Below are 18,898 nucleotides of genomic sequence, written 5' to 3' on the forward strand. Positions count from 1 at the left end.
TAACAAACCAGTGAGCCACTGTGATCCCTAGAAAGTTACATTAGCAATCAGAAGAGAAAGGGAAGTGTGAGGTGGCCTGGGGTGGGGTCTGAGCAGAGCCCTGTGGTATTAGAGCACCCCAACTACTCTCACGATGGTCCCAGGACATCCAGAAGCTGAGGGGCCATGGTGGTGGGAGGCTGTTCCCCTACAGGATACCGAGGAACTGGGACTTAGTGGCTGAGACGCCCACTACCTGCAGGTGGTGCCCTTTCCTAAGAAGCTTTTCAGGCACTAAGTCCGTCCTGTTGGAGAAGGCGCTGTGTTCTTACAGGTGCTTGGGTCTGGGTCCCCTCTCCGTCACCTGGGCAGGGCTCTCGTGGCCCCTTGCTGGCTCCCACCTTCTTCATATCCCTCCCACACCCCAATCCCTCTGCATCCTGGTGATGGGGTGACTATGAAGCCCAGCTTGTCAGGCTTCCTCCAGTACCAAGGGCAGAGTCTGCACAAGGCTGGCCGGCTGGCCGGCCCAGCCCTCTACAGACAGGTTTTGTCATGCAGGACATGATGCATTCATGTCCCTGTCCCCTCTTCAGGTTTCACAAGAGAGTCCTAATTTCAGACCATGTCCCCCTTTTTAGTGTTAGCGATTCCTTAACCAGAAGTACATGCATCTCTGTAGATGAAGTCATGCACGAATGCTACCAGCCCAGGTACCAGCATGTGGTTTGCAAAGTGACATTGTCAGCATGTGCTTCTGGGAGCAGCTTGGGTGGCTCCTGAGAAGAGTCACAGATCTGGGCCCTGGAGCACAGCAGTCTGGAGTTGGGGGTCCTTTTTTTTTTTTTTTTTTTTCTTAATGGAGAACAGAAACACCCCTTGCCTGTCTGCTGCTGTCCAGGGTTCCCTGAACAGCTGGGGGTGCTGACTGCCCCTCTTCTTAGCACACTTTGTCTTTTTTTCTAAAGAGATGCAGAGCTAAGAGAGGCCTCTGGACAGCTCTGGACACTGCCTTCCCTGTATGCAGTGCTTGGCCCTGCTGAGGGGCACAGTGTCCTTATGGCCTGTAGTAGGTGGCCAGCTTCTGACTGCCATGCATGGTCAGGGCCACCAGAGAGGGCAGAGGGTCCTCCCCAGGTCTTAGAATAAACTCCAGAAATGACAGAGCCTAGGGTTGACAGGTGCCTCTTTCAAGACCATAGGGCCCTGAATTGCAGCTTTCTGGAGGATCAAGGGTCCACTCACCCCTCCCTGCAGCCAAGCAGTTCTCCCTGGCAGCAGCGCCCCCTTCCCAGGGTCCTATGTGCACTAACAAGAATCCTGAGGTAACAGCAAGCCCCTCTGTAAAGATGAAAGTGCTCCAAGGGGGCAGTGAGCCCCAGTTATTGCTGGCACTAAGTGAGGCCTGGGGCAGGCCTCTGGACGGGCACCTGAGAGGACACGGGGCTTGGACTTCACTGCTCCAGGGCGGCCTCTATGAGGCCTGGCTGAGCCATCCTGCTGCAGCCTGCGATGGGGTGCAGACAGCTGTGGTCCTTGTCTGTGGGTGGCCACTGAGTGCTCTTGCTGCCCTGGGCAGGCAGGCAGCACCATGGCTTCATAAGAGTCTCCCCTGCCACCGGAGGTAGCTATGCTACTGGCAAGCGACTCCTAGTTGACTCTGGACAGAGGGACAGCCCAGGCCACAGTCCTCTATCCTCTGTTTTTTCCTCATTTAGGGGACTGGGACCTTCAGCAGACTGGCCCTGTGTGGGTACCAGTTCTTCCAAAGATGTCCAGGCTCCACCCCCCCACCCCCACCCATATAGTCTTTAGAATATACCATATATATTAAACATTTATCTTCAAAGCCACCCTCCTCAGCATGGAGTACTTAGTAACCTGAGAAAAAGAGCCTTTCTCAATGCATACGACATGCTCTGGGTAACCAAACTCCCGGCAGGGGGAAGGGCTGTGTGGGGAGAAGAGCTTCAGGGCCACCCTCCCTCCCCAACGCCTGGCTTCCATCTGAGAAGTCACTGACCAGGTCATAGGGTGGCTGCCCATTTTGAGGAAGTGCCTCGGAGGGGCACGTGAGCCTACTAAGGAGCTAGCTCTGGGGACACAGGCCACCTCATCACATGCCAGAGAACAGCCAGTCAGAGAAGGCTTGGGACAGGAGGAGAGAGACCTCTGATTATTGCAGGCTGGGACATGGGACTACGAGAGAGTCCCTGAACCCCACGGGAGCTGGGAGAGGAGGGCAGAGGCTGAATTTTTTAATCAAAGGATATTCCAACACAGTCTGTGTGTGGAAAATATACTCCCTCTTTTATAAAGTGCCTACCCCCAAGGGTGGTAGAGACAGTGGCCAATAGCCTTATATATGACAAATTATCATTTTTTTTCCTTCAGAGTAAATTGCACTAGGGTTCCCTCCAATTTGTGATTTTTTTTTTCAAGCCAGCCGGCACTGCCCTTCCTCTACCTGCTTCCCCCAAGACCACGAGCTGATTGCCTGGCCAGTACATTCAGGGTGGGCACCCAGCGCCTGTTGCTGCTGTCCTGTGAGAAAGCCACATATTTATTTCATGGAGGACGGACTTGGTCACTTCTGGAAGTTCCTTGTGGAGAACGTGGTAGGCACCTTCATACATCTGTAATCAGAAGGGCCAGGGAATTAGACCTGGTGTATGGGTCGGGCAGGGCACACAACGTCATACTTATGATGCACTCACTCGGCAATCATTCCCAGTGTTCCCCCTAGTTCATTTCAGATGGGACACTGCCATGTTGCTTAAGCTAGCCTTACATGGCTAGCCATTGTCCCACCTCAGGCTCCTGGTAGCTGAGAAGGCAGGTATGGATCCCTTCCGTCCTGCTCTAGCTAGCACCTTCTAATCACAAATGACAATTTTGCAACAATCTGGACATTCCATGCTGTTCCCAGGGCTCTCCAGCTGCTGGTACAGCTTAGATCCCCAGAACCTTCCTGCCAGGAAGCTCTGTCCATCTTCATGCCCCGTCTTCTGTCCTTTCCCCCAGGTCTCCGCCTCCAACCCCCAGTGCACAGCAGTGGCCCTTGGCAAGGTCTCCTGGGATCTCATTTGTCCTACCCGGTCACTTGTAGCTTGGATGACTCTGGACTTACCAGCAGTGTTCAGAGGCAGATTAGTGGCCCCTGTCCGCTCCCTCCCTTGCTGGTGGCTCCTACAGTCCTAGCAACCTAGTAGCCACTCATGGCTTAGAAACCCGTACTACATGGCTGACTAAAATGTCCCTCTAGTTAGCTAGCCTTCTTCTAGTTAGCCATTTGCCTTAAGATTTCTCTCTGCTGTCTGCTGGGGTCACCCGTCTCAGAGGGGGCACTGCAGTCTCCTTGCTTTTACAGGCCTAAACCCCAGGAGCATCCTTCAATACTGTGTGGAGCAATCATCTCATCCATTGCCCCTGGTCCTTTACTTCTCTGTGCTAAGAGCACTCAACATGCCTCTTCTCTTTGGAACTATTCAATGAGCTACGGAACACCAGGACGTAGCCACCTAACTGCATTTGCCCCTAACCTACCTATCCTCCTGTCTCTCCCTCCTCACTCTCCCATCCTTGGGAATCATAATTTGAATGTTTATAGTGTAGGTTTAGGGATTTAGTTCACATATGTCCATAAGAGCATGCATGCCACTCTTGGCTTTCTGAGCCTGGCTCATTTTGTTTTTTCAATACATTTACCATCCTCCAGAAGCCTCCATGTGGTACAGACATTCGCTCTTTAGGTGGGATTGTGCTCTAACAGGCACAGGCATCTCCCATCTGAGGGCGACATGCTTGTTTCTTACCTCAGCTGTGAACAGTGTTTCTCATGAGCTCCTCCCCCTGTGCCAGCCTTGTTCTCATGATGCTCCCTGTGCCAAAATCAAGTCCCCTCCCCCAACTTCCCTTGCTTGTTCTGGAATGTTCTGTCGTGGCTATTCTCCCTGTAAATTCTTGGCTTGCCTGCTTCATAGGAGGGGAGTGCCCCAGCATCCCTCTGTCCTGCAGACTGACCCTGTCTATAGACAATCTGAGCATCCATTTTCTCTTTGTTCACCTACTGTGGGGTGCAGGCTCCAAGAGAGGGTCAGTCTTTGTCAGATGTCTGCATGACCTTCACTAAGTCAGAACTCAATAAATAAGAGTTGCAGAAGTGATGGGAGACTGCTGAGTGAAAAGTTAATTCTCTGGGAGCTTGGAGCTGGGATGGAACCCTGGGGCCCTCCCTGAATGAGGCAAGAGCTCCATTACAGATAAGCCCTTGATAATTTGCAAAGATATGAGTCTCTTCCAGAATGGTGCAGGGTTTGGAGGGACTGAGGACTCAACTCCAAGGACCTCAGTTCAAATACTGACCTCTACCACTCTTGAAGAATAACCTGTCTTTGTAACACAGTGAGGATGTAACCCAGATTCTATGGCACCCCTACACCTGCACAGACCAGGAGCCCAATAATGTGGGCAAGGGAGTGTAGGTATGCTTCAGTTTCAGGGTTCCATATTGTTTGGTACCCAGTAGGGCCTCGCCTCCTCAGTCGGGTTGCCTCCTAGTTCAGTGGGACATAGGCAAGTATATCTGGACTCAAAAAGCATCTATCTTGAAAGTCACTGAGTGGTACTCTGTTCCCTGTGTCAAACATGTTACATCATCAAGTATTGACCTGTCCTCAGGGATCCCAACCACAAGGTGAACTCCTGCAGATGCCCTTGCAGACCAGACTCATCCAAGTGCCCTGGAACCTGCATTCCCTGACCCCATGGTCCCTGTGTCCTGAGGCCCCAAGATCTGTGGACCCTGAGTTGTAGCAGGTTCAGAGGGTACTGGGGCACTGCAGGGAGCCCTGCAGCTTGGGTAAAACATTGTCTCCTGTGCCCAGCTGCAGGCTTTTTTCTTGCACATACCATCAGATGAGTCTCTTCTCTGTGAGGTTCATTCTTGTGAAGCAATGGGCTGGGGACCCATGTGTTGTCACAAAGTTCATTTGCCTGGAACTCCTCACCATTACTTCCCAGCCAGGCTGACCCTCGGGACCCCTTGGGACACGGCCTCCTGTCTCTTACCTTGAGTGTCTTGTCCTGACTCCGGGATGATTCCATGAGCAGGTAGGCACCTTTGCTGTCACACAGCCGGTCAGCAGAACCCTGCAGCAGCAGGAATGGCAGTGTCAGCTTGGGCATCGCGCGCTCCACCCTCGAGACGGCGTTCAGCAGCTGTATGCCAAAGCACACCTTTACCCCTGCGCGGCAGATGAGTGGGTCGGAGTCGTATATGTCCACCTGAGAGGAGGAGATGCTGTCAGCTCGTGGGATCACAAGAGAGGGTGTTGTACTTCTGCCTGCCCAAGGGTTGTGGAGACTGGCAATGTGTTCCATTCCCAGGAACTTGGGTCTGAACTGTGCTCAGCACCTCTGTGCTCGGACCTTAGCTTGTTTCACACAGCTCTGACTCATCTTACATTGGGGAGAAGGTCCAGAACTCTCCAAGTCTGAGATGCTCAGGTACCTCATGTAGCTTGATGTATTATTTGAGTAGCGCCCCCCCTCACAACCCTTCCCAAAGCTTCAGTCATCTCTAGATGCTTATCTAGATATAGGCCAAGGTCAGTGCTATAGAAACGCTGGGCTGTTTGGATTCTCCCATGAGAAGACCCAGGATATGATGGAGGGCTGGCTGTCTACATAAAGGTCTGTAGAAATTTTCCAATACTAAGGTACTAAGGTGGATTTTTACAAATATAAGGCAGCAACATAGCCATGCATGGTGACACATGCTTGTAAAACCCCAGCCCTTGGGAGACCAAAGCAGGAGGAGTTTAATTCAAGGTCAGATTGACCTTGGCTCATATATATATATAATCAAAATCCACCATTCTGTCTACTCAGGTTATTTGGCTCAGGGCCCTGAGGTGCTACAGCAGGTTTTCTTGTCCTCCTCATTCCTAAGGTTGTCTCTATGTGGGGTGATGGACATGCACACAGAAGGGCTGGAAAAGCATGGGCTGGAACAGGAAGTCTCCTAGGCTTTCAAGAATAGCTGTGAAGCTGTGACACCCATTGCTTACTTTTCTCCTTGCAGACAGACTCTGAGCTGGTTTGGGACAAACAGATGGTGGGACCAAGGTGAGGGGAACTCAAGGCTGCTGGTCCTGATATGGCAGGGGTCTCTGAGCCCTGACTTAAGATCATCTACTTCAGTTGCCACCCCTCCAAAGGCCTGGCCAGAATTCCAGACCCCGTGTAAGAAGGGACAGGCTGTCCCGCAGTCACCCTGACAGCCTGGATTTGAGCCCCACCAAGCTGACCATTTGTGATGAGCTGCACGGGATGGATGAAACACTTCTTGCAGCTGAGCTGGCAAGAACCCCACAGAGCCAGGCCATCTGTTCAGCAGGCTAAGATAGGACTCGAGTCTGGCAGAGCAGTACAGGGGCAGTGTGGGGACAGCTGGCCATGGACCCAGGCCACCATAGGTCTCTTTCAGGGTCTCCAAGGAGCCCTACTTCAAGAGTTATGGGGCCACCAGAAGAGCCCTAGGCCTCAGGTTGGCCAAGTCTTAATGGCAATAGTAAGAGTGGCAGAAATGACTGTGCCACGTATCAGAAATACACCTTGGGCATAACCTGGTGTCAGGGGTACCATTCAGGGCCTCACAGTTGTCATCTGAGCGCCTACAGGTGCAGTGTCTCATGATGGAATCAAGGCTCTTATTACCCATATGACACAGGAGAGGAAATGATCGAGAGAGATCGATATATATATATATATATATATATATATATATATATGAGAGAGAGAGAGAGAGAGAGAGAGCAATCTAGCAGCCCACTTGTATTAGTGCCTCAACTCCTGTTCTTATAGAGCCCTTGGCATCAGGCAGGGTACATAACCTTCCAGAGTACACATCTCGGCATCCCTGGCAGCTAGGCGTGGTCATGTGACCATATCCTGGCCAGTAAGCAGCAAGTAAAGGAACTGGCCATGTGCTTGGGTCAAGGGTTTGCTTTATTCTCTAAGGAGTGAGAAGAACTACTAAGGCAAGGGTCACCCCTAGAAGTGTTCAGCAATGGAAAAGGTGTCTTGAGAAGGCATGAGACAGAGGAAGGAACCAGCTCCTGCCTACCACACTGCTGCTTCTGAATATGTTCATGTTGCATCTATGCTAGTCTCCTCCAGAATCTGGGGATGATAGCCTTGTGGGCTCTAGCCCACCTGCTGTATGAAGTCCACTATGAATATCCTTCCAGAGGCTTCATCCTGCTTCCTGGAGTGTCCCAATATGCTAGGTCCCAGAGGAGTCCATTCCTGTGTTTAACTGCTTCATGGCCCCAGCCACTTCCTGATTGTGGCTTTGTTTCTATTTCCTGGCCACACAAACATTGTTTATACAGTGGCACCTTCTGGGGAAGGAGCACCAGCAGTGTCAAGGAAAGGTAGATCCCAGATGGAACTATAGCTAGGATAGGCTTCAAAACCTTTGGTCTGGTCACTGCATTCTTTTCTCTCTCTTATGACTCTAAGTTAGGACTTCAGGGATATTTAGAAAGAACTGTACTGAGTCAGTGCGGCTAGCATTTTGGAAATATTCATGGGATGGGATATGAGCATGGGTGGAGAGTGACAAGCTATATAGGATCAACACCTGGCTGGATGACTTCCTTCCTGTTGTGGGAAGCAGGGTGATGGACACATGAAATGTCTGTCTTTCATAGCTGGATGCAGCTCACAGTGATTTTAGTAAAGAGTGTATGTGTCTATGCGTATGTATGTTGACAGCTATGTTTTCGTTCCCAGTGTGTTAGTGTCAAGTGCATTTGGCCTAGAAATGAACTTGGGCTCAAATCCTGACTTTACTAACTGTGCCGTTGGGTGAGTGATTTGCTTTCTTTTGACCCAAGCTTCCATAACTTCCAAGGTTACAGGGGGACCAAAGGGGCTATGGTGTCCAGGAGGTGTGGAAATAAAATTAAAGCTTCAGAAAGTTCTATAGAGAACAAGACTCAGGGCTGGCCATTGTAAAGTGACACTAACAGCATTGGGTGGGCTTAGAGGACTGTGCCACAGCAAACCCAAGCAAACATCTGTTGCCATCCAACCAAGGGAGCCATCTGCTTTCCCCAATCCCACCCTCTGGCCTTTCCACCTGTGTCAGCCCCTAGAGCCTGGCTGCAAAGTCCTCCAATTCCCCACCATCCTGCATTGGCCAATTAGGGGAGCATTGTTGTTTGGTGTTTTGAGGCTTTCCTAGCTGCAGGGTACCGTGGGCAATGTGCCATCTGAGGATGAACCTGGAGACTCTTGCTGTGTGTTGTTGGGTGGTGCCTCTTCTCGCTATTTCCCCTAGGTGGGCAGAGAGGCTATTTTTAATGCTCAGCACAGGTTCAAAGGCAGCAGGGAGGCAGACACTCTACTGAGGAATGGGGGTGGCTTTAGCCACTTGAAGGCTGAGATCTTCAGGCTGCCAGAACCTCCATTTCTATGTCCCCCGCAGGGAGATATCTTTAGCTCTCTAGTTGGCCTGAAGGACACAGGTGGCAATTGGGAGTTGTGGAACCTGAGAGCAGTCCTTCATGGTACCCTTTCATTCTCCATAAGACCTCAGAAACGATGAGCTGTTTCTCAAGAGAATGGGCTGGAATGCCTTCATTTTTCCTTTCTTTCTCTCTGCCTTTGTTGTAGGAAGATAGACAACCCAGCTGCTCGGTGCAGCAGCTTTCCAGGGGAAGCCCCTCCTTGCCTCTCTCTTTGACTGGGCTCACCAGCCAGCACCCGTCCAAGCTGGACCCATTGAGATGCAGGTCAATGAGAGCTGGTCTGTCTAGGGCTGTGAATCACCGATCTCTTCCCTCTAATGCAAAGTCCTTTCTGCCTCCGGCCCCTGGATGCAGGTGTTGTGTTGTCCATGGCAGACTGATCCCCAAAGACAAGACAGGCTAGGACACATGCAGGACACAGTAAGTTATCTTCTACTCCCAGGGTTGGGAAAACACAGGCTGGTAACAGGAAGAGAGGGATCATCCTTTTGGGACTGTCTGGAACCCAGGTATGACCTGGGTTCATCTGCAGGCAAACCTAGCCTGTCTCTTGATGAGGAATTTTACAAGAGAGAAATACTCTACAAAATGCTACCTCCAAATTTGCCACCTTAGACCAGTGTCAAAGTTTTCTGATCTATGGTGAATGGGAAGAGCCCTATAAGGGCAAAGGAACTGGACATCCATCCCTGCATTGGACTTGCTCATTGTTATCTTGTTCACAGGGTCCAGAGAACAATTTGGGTGCAAAGATGTCTTATGACAAAATAAAATCCCTGTCTTCAAGCAAGCAAAAAACAACAAAAACAAAAACAGAAAACAAACAAAAAAAACCCATAGGTTCTCTTTTCGACAGTGAGACATGTCTGCTCCTGGCAGCACCAATCTACTTAAGAAAAGATGATGGACATTGAAGAAACTCCACATGGAGTTCACTTTCTTTGTGGCAAAAGTTAGCCACTGGGCAAGAAATTGCCCTTGCTTTGACTGCTGACAGTATTCTGTCCAAATTGGACAAGCAGGTCACAAAAGAAAGGACTACTGAACTTTGCCAAGACAATGTAGGACAGTACTTCAGAATATCCTGCTTCAGGCCAGGCAGTGGTGGTGCATGCCTTTAATCCCAGCACTTGGGAGGCAGAGGCAGGTGGATCTCTGAGTTTGAGACCAGCCTGGTCTACAAGAGCTAGTTCCAGGACAGCCTCCAAAGCCACAGAGAAACCCTGTCTCGAAAAAACAAAATCCTGCTTCACAGACAAGTCTGTCAGATATGCTAGGCCTTTAGGCCAAAGATGGATGCACCAGTGTTGCAGAGAAACCTTGGGTGACTGTCCAGGCAGCCAGCTATTTCTGACATTTCTCAGTTTTTTTGGAAGTCACTTGTTTGCACTTCCTGCTTACTCAGGTAGTAGTATTTCCTTCTCAGGTCTCTAGTGGAGTTGAAGACTTCATAGTTAATAGCCTTCCTTGTTATCAGATTCAGAAAAGAAATTTACTGAAGAAATGTAAAGTGTATAAGGTTGAGAGACATAAAAAAGATGGATTTTGTAAACGCAAGTTAGAAAGTGAGTTAGGTATAACCTTTTGGACTCACTAAGATAGGATAGATATGGAGTATTTTCTCTGAATTTACCATCTGTTAGTAGGCTAGACATTGTTGATATACTTATTGCTTGTATATATTGTATATAGTCATTATACTTATTGTCTATAGTTTTTCTTGCATTAGTTCTAACCTTTATGTTTAGAAAAAAAAGGGGGGGAATGTGGTGATATCTTGTTTACTCTCAACAAATAAAGCTTGCCTGAAGATGAGAGGGTGGAGGTAGCCACTAGCTAACCAGAGAGGATTGGAAGTCTGTACAGACAGACAGGAAGTGAGATGGTGGGGCAGAGAGAGGAGTATAGGCGGGAGCAGACAGGAGCTTGGTCTCTTTTTCAGTCTGGAGATTTCATAGAGGTAAGAGCTCTAGTGGCTGCTGCTCTGCTTCTCTGATCATTTGGCTTTCAACCCCCTCCCATATCTGACTCCAGGTTTTTATTAAGGCCAATTAGAAAGCTCATGGCTTCTTTGCCTTTACTTGGGGACAGCCTAGATGGGGACAAAGCCAAGTAGTGGTGCTGGGGAGAGACTGAGAGAAAAGGCAGGCTCTTACAGAGATTTTGATCCTCGATCGTGCCTCTGAAGCCTTTAGTTCCTGTTACCAATAAATGACCTCTTAGGCTTAAATCACTTAATCTATTTTTATGAGTATATCCTGTGTGTGTGGGTGCTGGTAGAGGCCAGAGAGGGTGTCAGATACCTTGGGATGAGCCACCAGAGTGGGGTCCTGGGAACCTCACAGGGATCCTCCACAAGAGCAGAAAGCTCTCATAATCACTGGGCCATCCTCTGGTCCCTTGAATCTCTTTGACTTAGGTTTCTGTCACTTGCAACCAAGAGAGACCTAACCATGCAGCATGTCTGTCCTCCATCAAGCTCTCTGATTGTCTGGAGTAGAGCTCAGACTCTCCGCCTTCCCCTAACCCCTAAAGCAAGGACGAAACTTCTCACTCCACTGAGTCCCCATCACCCAACTGCCAGAAATGGCAGCAAAGTGACGAGAGAGCCGAGGTCAGATCTCACTGGGCTCCACCTTCAGCTGCCTTTTGTTCCCAACACCCCTATGTCCACCTACACTCACCTCCGACTTGTTCCGAGACAGCACGCTGGAGTCAATGCGCCCCAAGGACATGTTTGGCAGGACAAGGTTGAGCACTTTGGCAGCAAGGACCTGGGCAAGGAGGCAAAATGAGAGTCATGAGTCCAGGCCACCCATGCTGGAGGGCTAGAGTATCACCTGGGCAAGGAGCTGACACCCAAGCTGAGTGCTGTGGCCTTGATGCTCAGGACTCAGGGATGTTGCTCGATGCAGGGCCCTGACACAGGGCCGCTCTCCTACCAGTGCGACCACTGGGTCTGTTTTCTTGCTCTGGATTCTGTGCAGATATAACCACACATCAGATGTAATTGTGAATTACTTTTAAGAGCCATTGATGAGCCTGTGCCCTCCCCACAAGGCACCAAAAACAACATCGCATAGTCAGAATCATTGGATCAGTTGTCAGCGAGCGAAGGAAGCAGGACAGCTTGGATCAGAGAGAATCACTTGCGTGCCATGTTCTACCACGTGGAAAACGAGCCATCACCAGACTGAACAGGAAGTCCTGTGGCAGAGGGGAGAAGTCCCCTGTCTGGTTCGTAGCTCCGTGAGCCAGGAAGACAGGCTGGGACCTCAATACTGAGCTCTGTTGGCACAGCTGCTGATGGAGACCCCAACATTCCCCCCAAAATGGACTACAGGGAAGGTTAATAACATCGTGTGATAAAGCCTGGCATTCTATACATGCCCAGTGAAGACGATGAGCCTGGCTGGGGTCTCAGCCCATCCCCCCCCTCGGGCCTCAGATATTCCTAGGAAAGCAGAAAACCCAATCTTGCACGTCTGCCTTCTGAGAGAGGCTGTTTAATTTCACGTCTGCCATGAGTGCAGACATTTGGGGCGAAAGAAGCTATTTCAAAAGTGAGCTGTGAAACGCTGAAATTAGAACCACAGGAGCTGGCAAAGGGTGAGTTCTTAGGAAGTGTGGAGGGCGCCTGGCTCACAGGTGGGTCCCTTGGTGGTGGAGGAATTGCTTGTGGCCTCCTTGAGCACTGGAGGAATACGGCTACGGGGAAATCGTCATACTATCGTCAAGTTTCACTAAACTGGCTTCTAGACAGTGCTCTTCCCCACGACTTCTGCCCCAGCTCCCTGAATCCATGTGAGGGCTGATGGTTGACCCAGTCTATTCCTGATATCCTCAGAGGTTGCAGCCAAGTCCCCGGGCAACAGGAAGACAGTAGTGCTTCTGCTACTATCTCGGGCACTGTCCCCTTCTGCTTGTCCAACTGACTCTTTGCCCATCCTCAAAGCCACAGCCAGGGAACAGCTGGCTACCCACTGCAAAATCCTTCCCACAGAATGGATGGATCAATTGATCCATCGCTCGATCGTCCACCGTGTCACCACAGGGAGCATTCACGGTTGCAGTGGTTGACTGTTAGGGTACAGATTAGTGCTCTTGCAGGCATTCACAGGGAAGATAGTGAGAGAGGACCAGTCAAGAGGGGACAGCAAAGTAGAGGGGGCAGAGAATGCCTCAGCACTGGCCCTGCAACAGAGGAAGGCTGTACAATGCCTTTTCCCTCTCAACAGATCCACCGCCAGATCCCTCTCTTGCCGCCAAGTCACCTGATTCCACGTGGCCCTGGGCACAGGGGTGCCAGTCCTGTTCAGAATTTGCTCACTGCACAGAGGAGTGCCAACCCGATGCGGGCCTCTCCCAAACCAAAGCACTGATGCTTCGAGGTTGCTAAGGCCTCCACCCCAGGCTCTCAAGCAGACACTGAGGTTCAAGGACTGGGATGACTGGAGACATTTCTAGTTCTACATGGGGGCTCTGGTGCCAGGGAATCTGCCTCCAGGGGAGAATTCTAGTGAAAACAACTGTCTCCTCTTGCCAGGCGCAGTCTTCCTCCTCCATTTAGGCAGCTAAAGGAAGCTTTTAGGGAAAACTGAGGGGTTGGGGGAAGGTCACTACTTTGAGATGTGTTGCTTTAAAATGGGCTGTCCCCCCACAGAGATGAACAGTGGGCTGTGGCCTCACCTCTATTTCCAGTATAGAGGCTGTGTCCTGGTGACCACTTTCTTTCTCCAGCAGCCTAAAGCCCAGTGGGGAGATGTGGTGGGAACATACCCAGCCTGTGTAGGGAAGGTGGTGCCATAGTGGCCACTCAAACACAGTCGCTCCTGCCCCCTGGAGCTACTGTGCTAGCCCTCAGGATGGGGGAGTGCACTGCTTTAGCACCAGCTCCTAACGATGAATGTCCAGTGCTGGCTGTGTAGATGAAGATGCTGGTGTCCTAGCAACAGGACTGGCTGCCCACTCACAGACATGGATGAGGGCCATCGCCTGCAGGGCTGCAGCCTTTTGTCAGGGTTTGCCCCACGGGATGCCACCCAGAGAACAGAAGTGTCTCACTATATTGGTGGCTGTGGGAGATTTGGGTACATGCCAACCCTGGAGAGAGAATGGCGATGTCCAGGGCAGATGCTCCATTCCTGGACAGGCATGAAAGGGAAAAAACTATGAAGGAGGGGTTCAAATATGTGGTGACGTGACAGTGATTGCTGTCAATTTGACAGAATCTAGAATCACCCATGAGAGGGGCTCCCCAGGGGTGTCTGACAGGGACTGTCCTGGTTGGTATAACTGAGGAGGGAAGATCTGCCGACTGTGAGTGGGGCCATTCTCTTTCTAGGATCCAGGATCTGCATCAAATGGAGAAAGGGAGCTGAGCCCTAGCAAGCAGGTTCCACTTGACTATAGATAACGCAGTGTACCCAGCTCCTTTAAGTTCTGCTGTCGTGCCTTTCCCACCACTGTGGACTGAGCTAAATAAACCCCTGCCCTTTAAGTTGCTTTGGTCAGGATGCTTTTGGTTTCATTTGGTTTGGTTTTGCTTTCCGAGGCAGCGTTCCTCTGTGGCTTTGGAGGCTGTCCTGGAACTAGCTCTTGTAGACCAGGCTGGTCTCAAACTCACAGAGGTCCTCCTGCCTCTGCCTCCCGAGTGCTGGGACTAAAGGCGTGCGCCACCACCGCCCAGCCTTGTCAGGATATTTTTATCACAGCAACAGAAAAGAAAATGAAGGGCAGTGATATCTTAGGACTACTGTCCACAGATACCCAGGCCAGCCCAAGACCTCTGATCTCTCTGGACCCAGGTAGGTCCCATCAAGCAGATCCTGCCTCAATCTCCTGAACTCTCCTCATTGACCCCAGTGTGCAGGCAGAGCAGGAGTCATATTCCAGTCCCTGCTGTTGGACAGGTTCTGATGCTTCCCCGGCTCCAGTTACCAGCTCTCTAACCCTGCGTAGTAAGTTCTAAGGAACGCTTCTAATAGGACCCATTCAGAGGGGAGAATATCTTTGGACAACCACCACCACCTGGCTTAAAGAGATGTAGATACTTTAGTAGCTGCTTCCACCAAGAAATCAAGGCAGGCAGAGGGATGCTCCTGAGACCACAGGGCATCCAGCATGTGCAAGAGGCCCTTCCCCACCGTTCTTTTAAGAGGGGATGACTGCACAAGGCAAGGAAGGAGGATGGAAGGAAGGCCTCTGCAGTGGGAGGGGGCTGATTGATGAAGGACAGGAGGGCTGAGCAGCTGACGGGCTGAATAAGGAGGACGAGGAGGTATCAAGAAAGAAGGCGAAGGCACCACCAGCAGATCCCGCAACCGGAGGAGCCGAGGGGTCAAGGATGTCAGATGGCTCCTAGAAGCAGCTGTGATCATATCCCCAAGCTGTGGCTACAGTAGCAGGCCCTGCTCCTGATTCCCCCAGGAGAGGGAGGGTGGGGTCGTGCTCACCCACAGGTGGAATGCATATGGTATCCAAGCCATCGTCACTTCAGCTGCCTTTTCAATAGGGGTCTTCATGATCTTCAAGTTCTCCTGCAGGCATGGAGACAGCCGTGGGCCCAGCTCAGGAAGAGGAGACTGCAAGCTGCCCATCCTCCCCACAATCCCAACAGGCAAGTCGGACCCAACTTGGTCAACTTGGGTGTAAACTCTGGGACTGAATCCTTGAGAAAGTCTCTTCAACAACTTTTATTAGCGTATATTAACATATAGTCATTATACAACCCGTGGGTCTCACAGACATTTCATTCAGGGTTACTATGTATTTTGCCCATTTTTACCCCATTTTTCTCTCCTGCCCCCACCCCAACACTCCCTTTTCTTGCTGAGTGCATTCCTTTTCCCCAGTAGTGCCCTTTCTGCTTTCACATTCATTGTGTCTGCATATACATATGTATGTGTGTTTATGTTGCAATGTGTATGTGAGTATGAATACATGTGAGTATGTATGAGAATTGTTTGTTTTGGGGACAGGGTTTCTCTGCATAGCCCTGGCTGTCCTGGAACTCACTCGGTAGACCAGGCTGGCCTCGAACTCACAGAGATCCTCCTCTGCCTCCGCCGAGTGCTGGGATTAAAGGCGTGCACCACCTCTGCCTGGTGTGAGTATGTACGGATGTGTGCATGGGACGCAGGTCTCATATATGAGAGGAAATGTGACATTTGTCTTCCTGGATCAAGTTTATTTCATTTTACGTAATGATTTCCTGGTTCACTTTCCTGTGAGTGACGTAATTTTGTTCTTTGTAGCTGAGAAAAACGCTGCTGTGTGAACACACCACATTTCCTTTTGCTGGCCATCTGTCAATTGGGCATCTAGGCTGGTTCCATTATCCTGGCCACTGAAGACTGCACTGGTGAACCTGGGTGGGCAGGTGTCTCTGGCAAGTTGACTTGGATTCCTTTGGGTAAGTTCCCAGGAGGTGTGACATCTGGATCACGTGGTGGTAGCAGCTTCTTCATTTGTCAGATGGGGACAGTGAGGATTCCTGGGGTGTTTGTCAAGACTGACCCCTGCAGAGCTTGTCCCTTGTCCCTTGCTAGTCAATTGAATGAGAAGCAAACAGCACCCCTACCCTAGTGGAGACTCTGGAGAAGTGTGTGACCTGCAACTTTGGTGCTCTTTTTTTGAGACAGGCTCTCACAAGGTAGCTCGGGCTAGCCTTGAACTCACCCCCCTCTGTCTCTACTTTTGGAGAACTGGGATGGCAGGTGTGGACTCCCACAACTAGCTCCATGGCTGAAGCTCTGCAACCCATGATGCAGCCCCTATAAACAGGAACACAGCTCCTGAACTGAGGCTGCTCTCTCCTGACTGAGCAAGCCCTGAAGGGGGGAAGGGGGTGGTGAGTCCCTGTCACACCCTGGGGACAGTTCTGAATCAACTGCAGTGCCCATCACTGTAAACAGTAGAGACATGCATAAATGCCTTTATTGATCCGAAAGGTCTTAACAGCTCCTGCGATCATTTTTAAGCTTCTGCCTGTGAAGAACTTGCTGTGAGAGGTAATTACTGCCCCTTCTTTCTGCCGTGGTTCCTGAAATCTGCCCTGCATTCAGGAGGCCCATGGATGGCAACACCTGTGATCTGGCAGGGCTCTCTAGGGTCACTTCAGATCATTCTGAGCAGGAATGCATCTCTCTAGGAAGTCGTGCAATAGAAATGTAAAACGTCTTATGCTTTTCCAGTGATTCAGAGCTTGCTCTGACTCCAGGGTAGACAGCTTGCTTTTCAAGACCCATGTCTGGAAAGCTGAGCCCCCAACTCTCTCAAAGCAGGTTGCCCGTGGAACTAAGGGGGAGTCACAACTAGAGCTGATGGCGGCTACCGCAGTGGCCCATGCAAGGCTACTTACTCACCTGCAGTCCCCACCCCCCCACACCATGCTCTATATTCCTTCCAGAGCACTGGAGTCCAGAGACAACAACAGGCTTGGCATGTTGAGATGGGAAGTAGGATCCAGTCGCAGGAAGATGACCTCAGTCATGTTTTAGGGTAGAAGGGGCTCCTTGGCTCAGCAGTAATCAAGCTGACCTTGAGGAAGACAATGGCCTTGCTTCCTTGCCTGTGACTCAGTCATTTCCCGTCCTTGCAGGTGGTGTGGGAGAAACAGTGCTTCCAGTGAGACAGGTCTCCTGGAGACAGTCCCTCTCCATACTCTGGCTAGGGGCCCTACAGAGCTGGAAAGGGGGGGCACCCCAAAGCCCTGCTCAGGACTCCAGGGACCTCAGGCAAGGAGATGGTTCCCACTGATGACAATCCAGGCAGCCCAGCCCTGCCTAGTTTTGCCTTCCTTGAGGCTCCCAGTAAGAGAAGGGATCCTAGAAGACACATGAGACTGTTTGAGGGAACAGCCAGGGAAGCAGCAGCTGAAACTTGTTCTCTGCAATTTTGGTCTCTAAATTTCTGCTGCTACCATTTTCCCTGTGAAACCACTTCCTCAGCAGAGAGTGCCGGGCGCTGATGTCTTTGTCCTCAGTCTCTTCCTCAGGCTAAATATATCCTAGCTAATCCGAACACAGCCTCAGTGTAAAAAGCAGATGGTGGTGACTGGGCACCCTCCCATCCCAGGGGCGAAGCTGGTCACCTTCACACACCCATATGCATATGAAGACTGACATACTATCTGGGGACCAGCTGAGGTTAGGGTACTGGCTGGAGGATATAGTCTGAGGACATACGATTTTTCTTCTGTGTTGGGTCCTATAGTCACAGACTGGAGGCCAGCGCCCAACATCAAGCTGCATGCCAGTGCTATTAAATGAGCTCAGGGATCCATGGGGCTCTGGGAACATTCACAGGGCATTGTGGGGAAGCTCCCCTCCACCCCACCCTTCAACCCTGAGTCCCTGCCCTCCTCTACCCCTTAGAATCCCTGCCTGTGAACAAGGTGGCCAGCAGCCATCCATCTATGAGGCTCACAGGAGCAGGCAACTGGAAATGGGAGCTCTGAGCCAGGATCTGTCCCCAGAAGACCCTGTTCAGATTTTGATGGGGGAAGAAAGGGCACCAAGACATACAATAAAAATGGCAAAATCAAACCAAACCCCTCAAAGAACAATCAGACCAACCAAAGGAACACGCAACAATATTCCCCAAAATAAGCACAAGAAGCCCTGACCTGCAGAAAGAACAAACGGCATGTGTGCACACCAACTGTATCCTTGGAGCCAGCTCTGACCTTATGACTGCTGACCTGCTCCCCCAGGCTGGATTTTCTCCATGCCCTTTCCCATCTTTTAACATTTGAACTCTTTGAATTATTCTTCACTATGTAAAATTACATTGGGAAACAGAAATAAAGATGTGGTGATCTTCTCTCAGGGAGTTTGTCTGAGGATAAGGCCATGTGTGGAGAGCAGCCACATGCCCCCAGCAGGTGAACCAAGGAGTCACACTTGGACTGAGACAGTCAAAGACAAGACAGGCTGAAGCCTGGAGGCAGCAACAGACGCCGGTGGGGTTGGCCCTCGGCAGGCCAAGGGAAATCTAATTTGTCTTGGTTAATCAGAGGAGACCTGTGTCTCCCTAGAGACACTGGCTCCTGATTTGACAAGGTGATCTATTAGTACCAAGCCAGAAAGGTCACCAGCTCAGAAGTGCGGCCACTGCTGGTCCTAGATGGAGCCCCAGAGGACCCTGGGAGGAAACCTTGGCCGCCCTCCTCTGGGCACAGCTGTGGTGGTGCACTTTATCTAAAAGGCTCTGTGGACTGTCTCTAAGGAGAAAACATCCATTTTCTTCTCTGTGAGGGGTAGCCCCACTGGGGCTCACATCCACCACTCGATGGCTAAGCCTGGCTGAACTACCCCTTCCCAAGCCTCAGTGTCCCCACCCCCAGCATGCGCGGGTCTTGTCTCTTCCCTGGTCCA

At 50.9% G+C, this 18,898-nt stretch overlaps 1 protein-coding gene across 2 annotated transcripts in view; it reads right to left on the bottom strand.

The window, feature by feature from the left end:
• Positions 1 to 2,489: 2,489 nt before the first annotated feature.
• The window catches only part of Mgll (monoglyceride lipase), a 99,281-nt gene continuing 82,872 nt past the window's right edge, over positions 2,490 to 18,898 (bottom strand). The window contains exons 6-8 of one of the 2 annotated variants that reach the window (XM_035448873.1): positions 11,204 to 11,293; positions 5,050 to 5,265; positions 2,490 to 2,615 (exon numbers count right to left, since the gene is read on the bottom strand). In XM_035448873.1, the coding sequence (XP_035304764.1) occupies positions 2,490 to 2,615; positions 5,050 to 5,265; positions 11,204 to 11,293 (432 nt within the window). The remainder of the gene's footprint in view (positions 2,616 to 5,049; positions 5,266 to 11,203; positions 11,294 to 18,898) is intronic. The other variant, XM_035448874.1, reaches the window with a different exon arrangement.

Source organism: Cricetulus griseus, chromosome 8, assembly GCF_003668045.3.
Source record: "Cricetulus griseus strain 17A/GY chromosome 8, alternate assembly CriGri-PICRH-1.0, whole genome shotgun sequence".
NCBI lineage: Eukaryota > Metazoa > Chordata > Mammalia > Rodentia > Cricetidae > Cricetulus > Cricetulus griseus.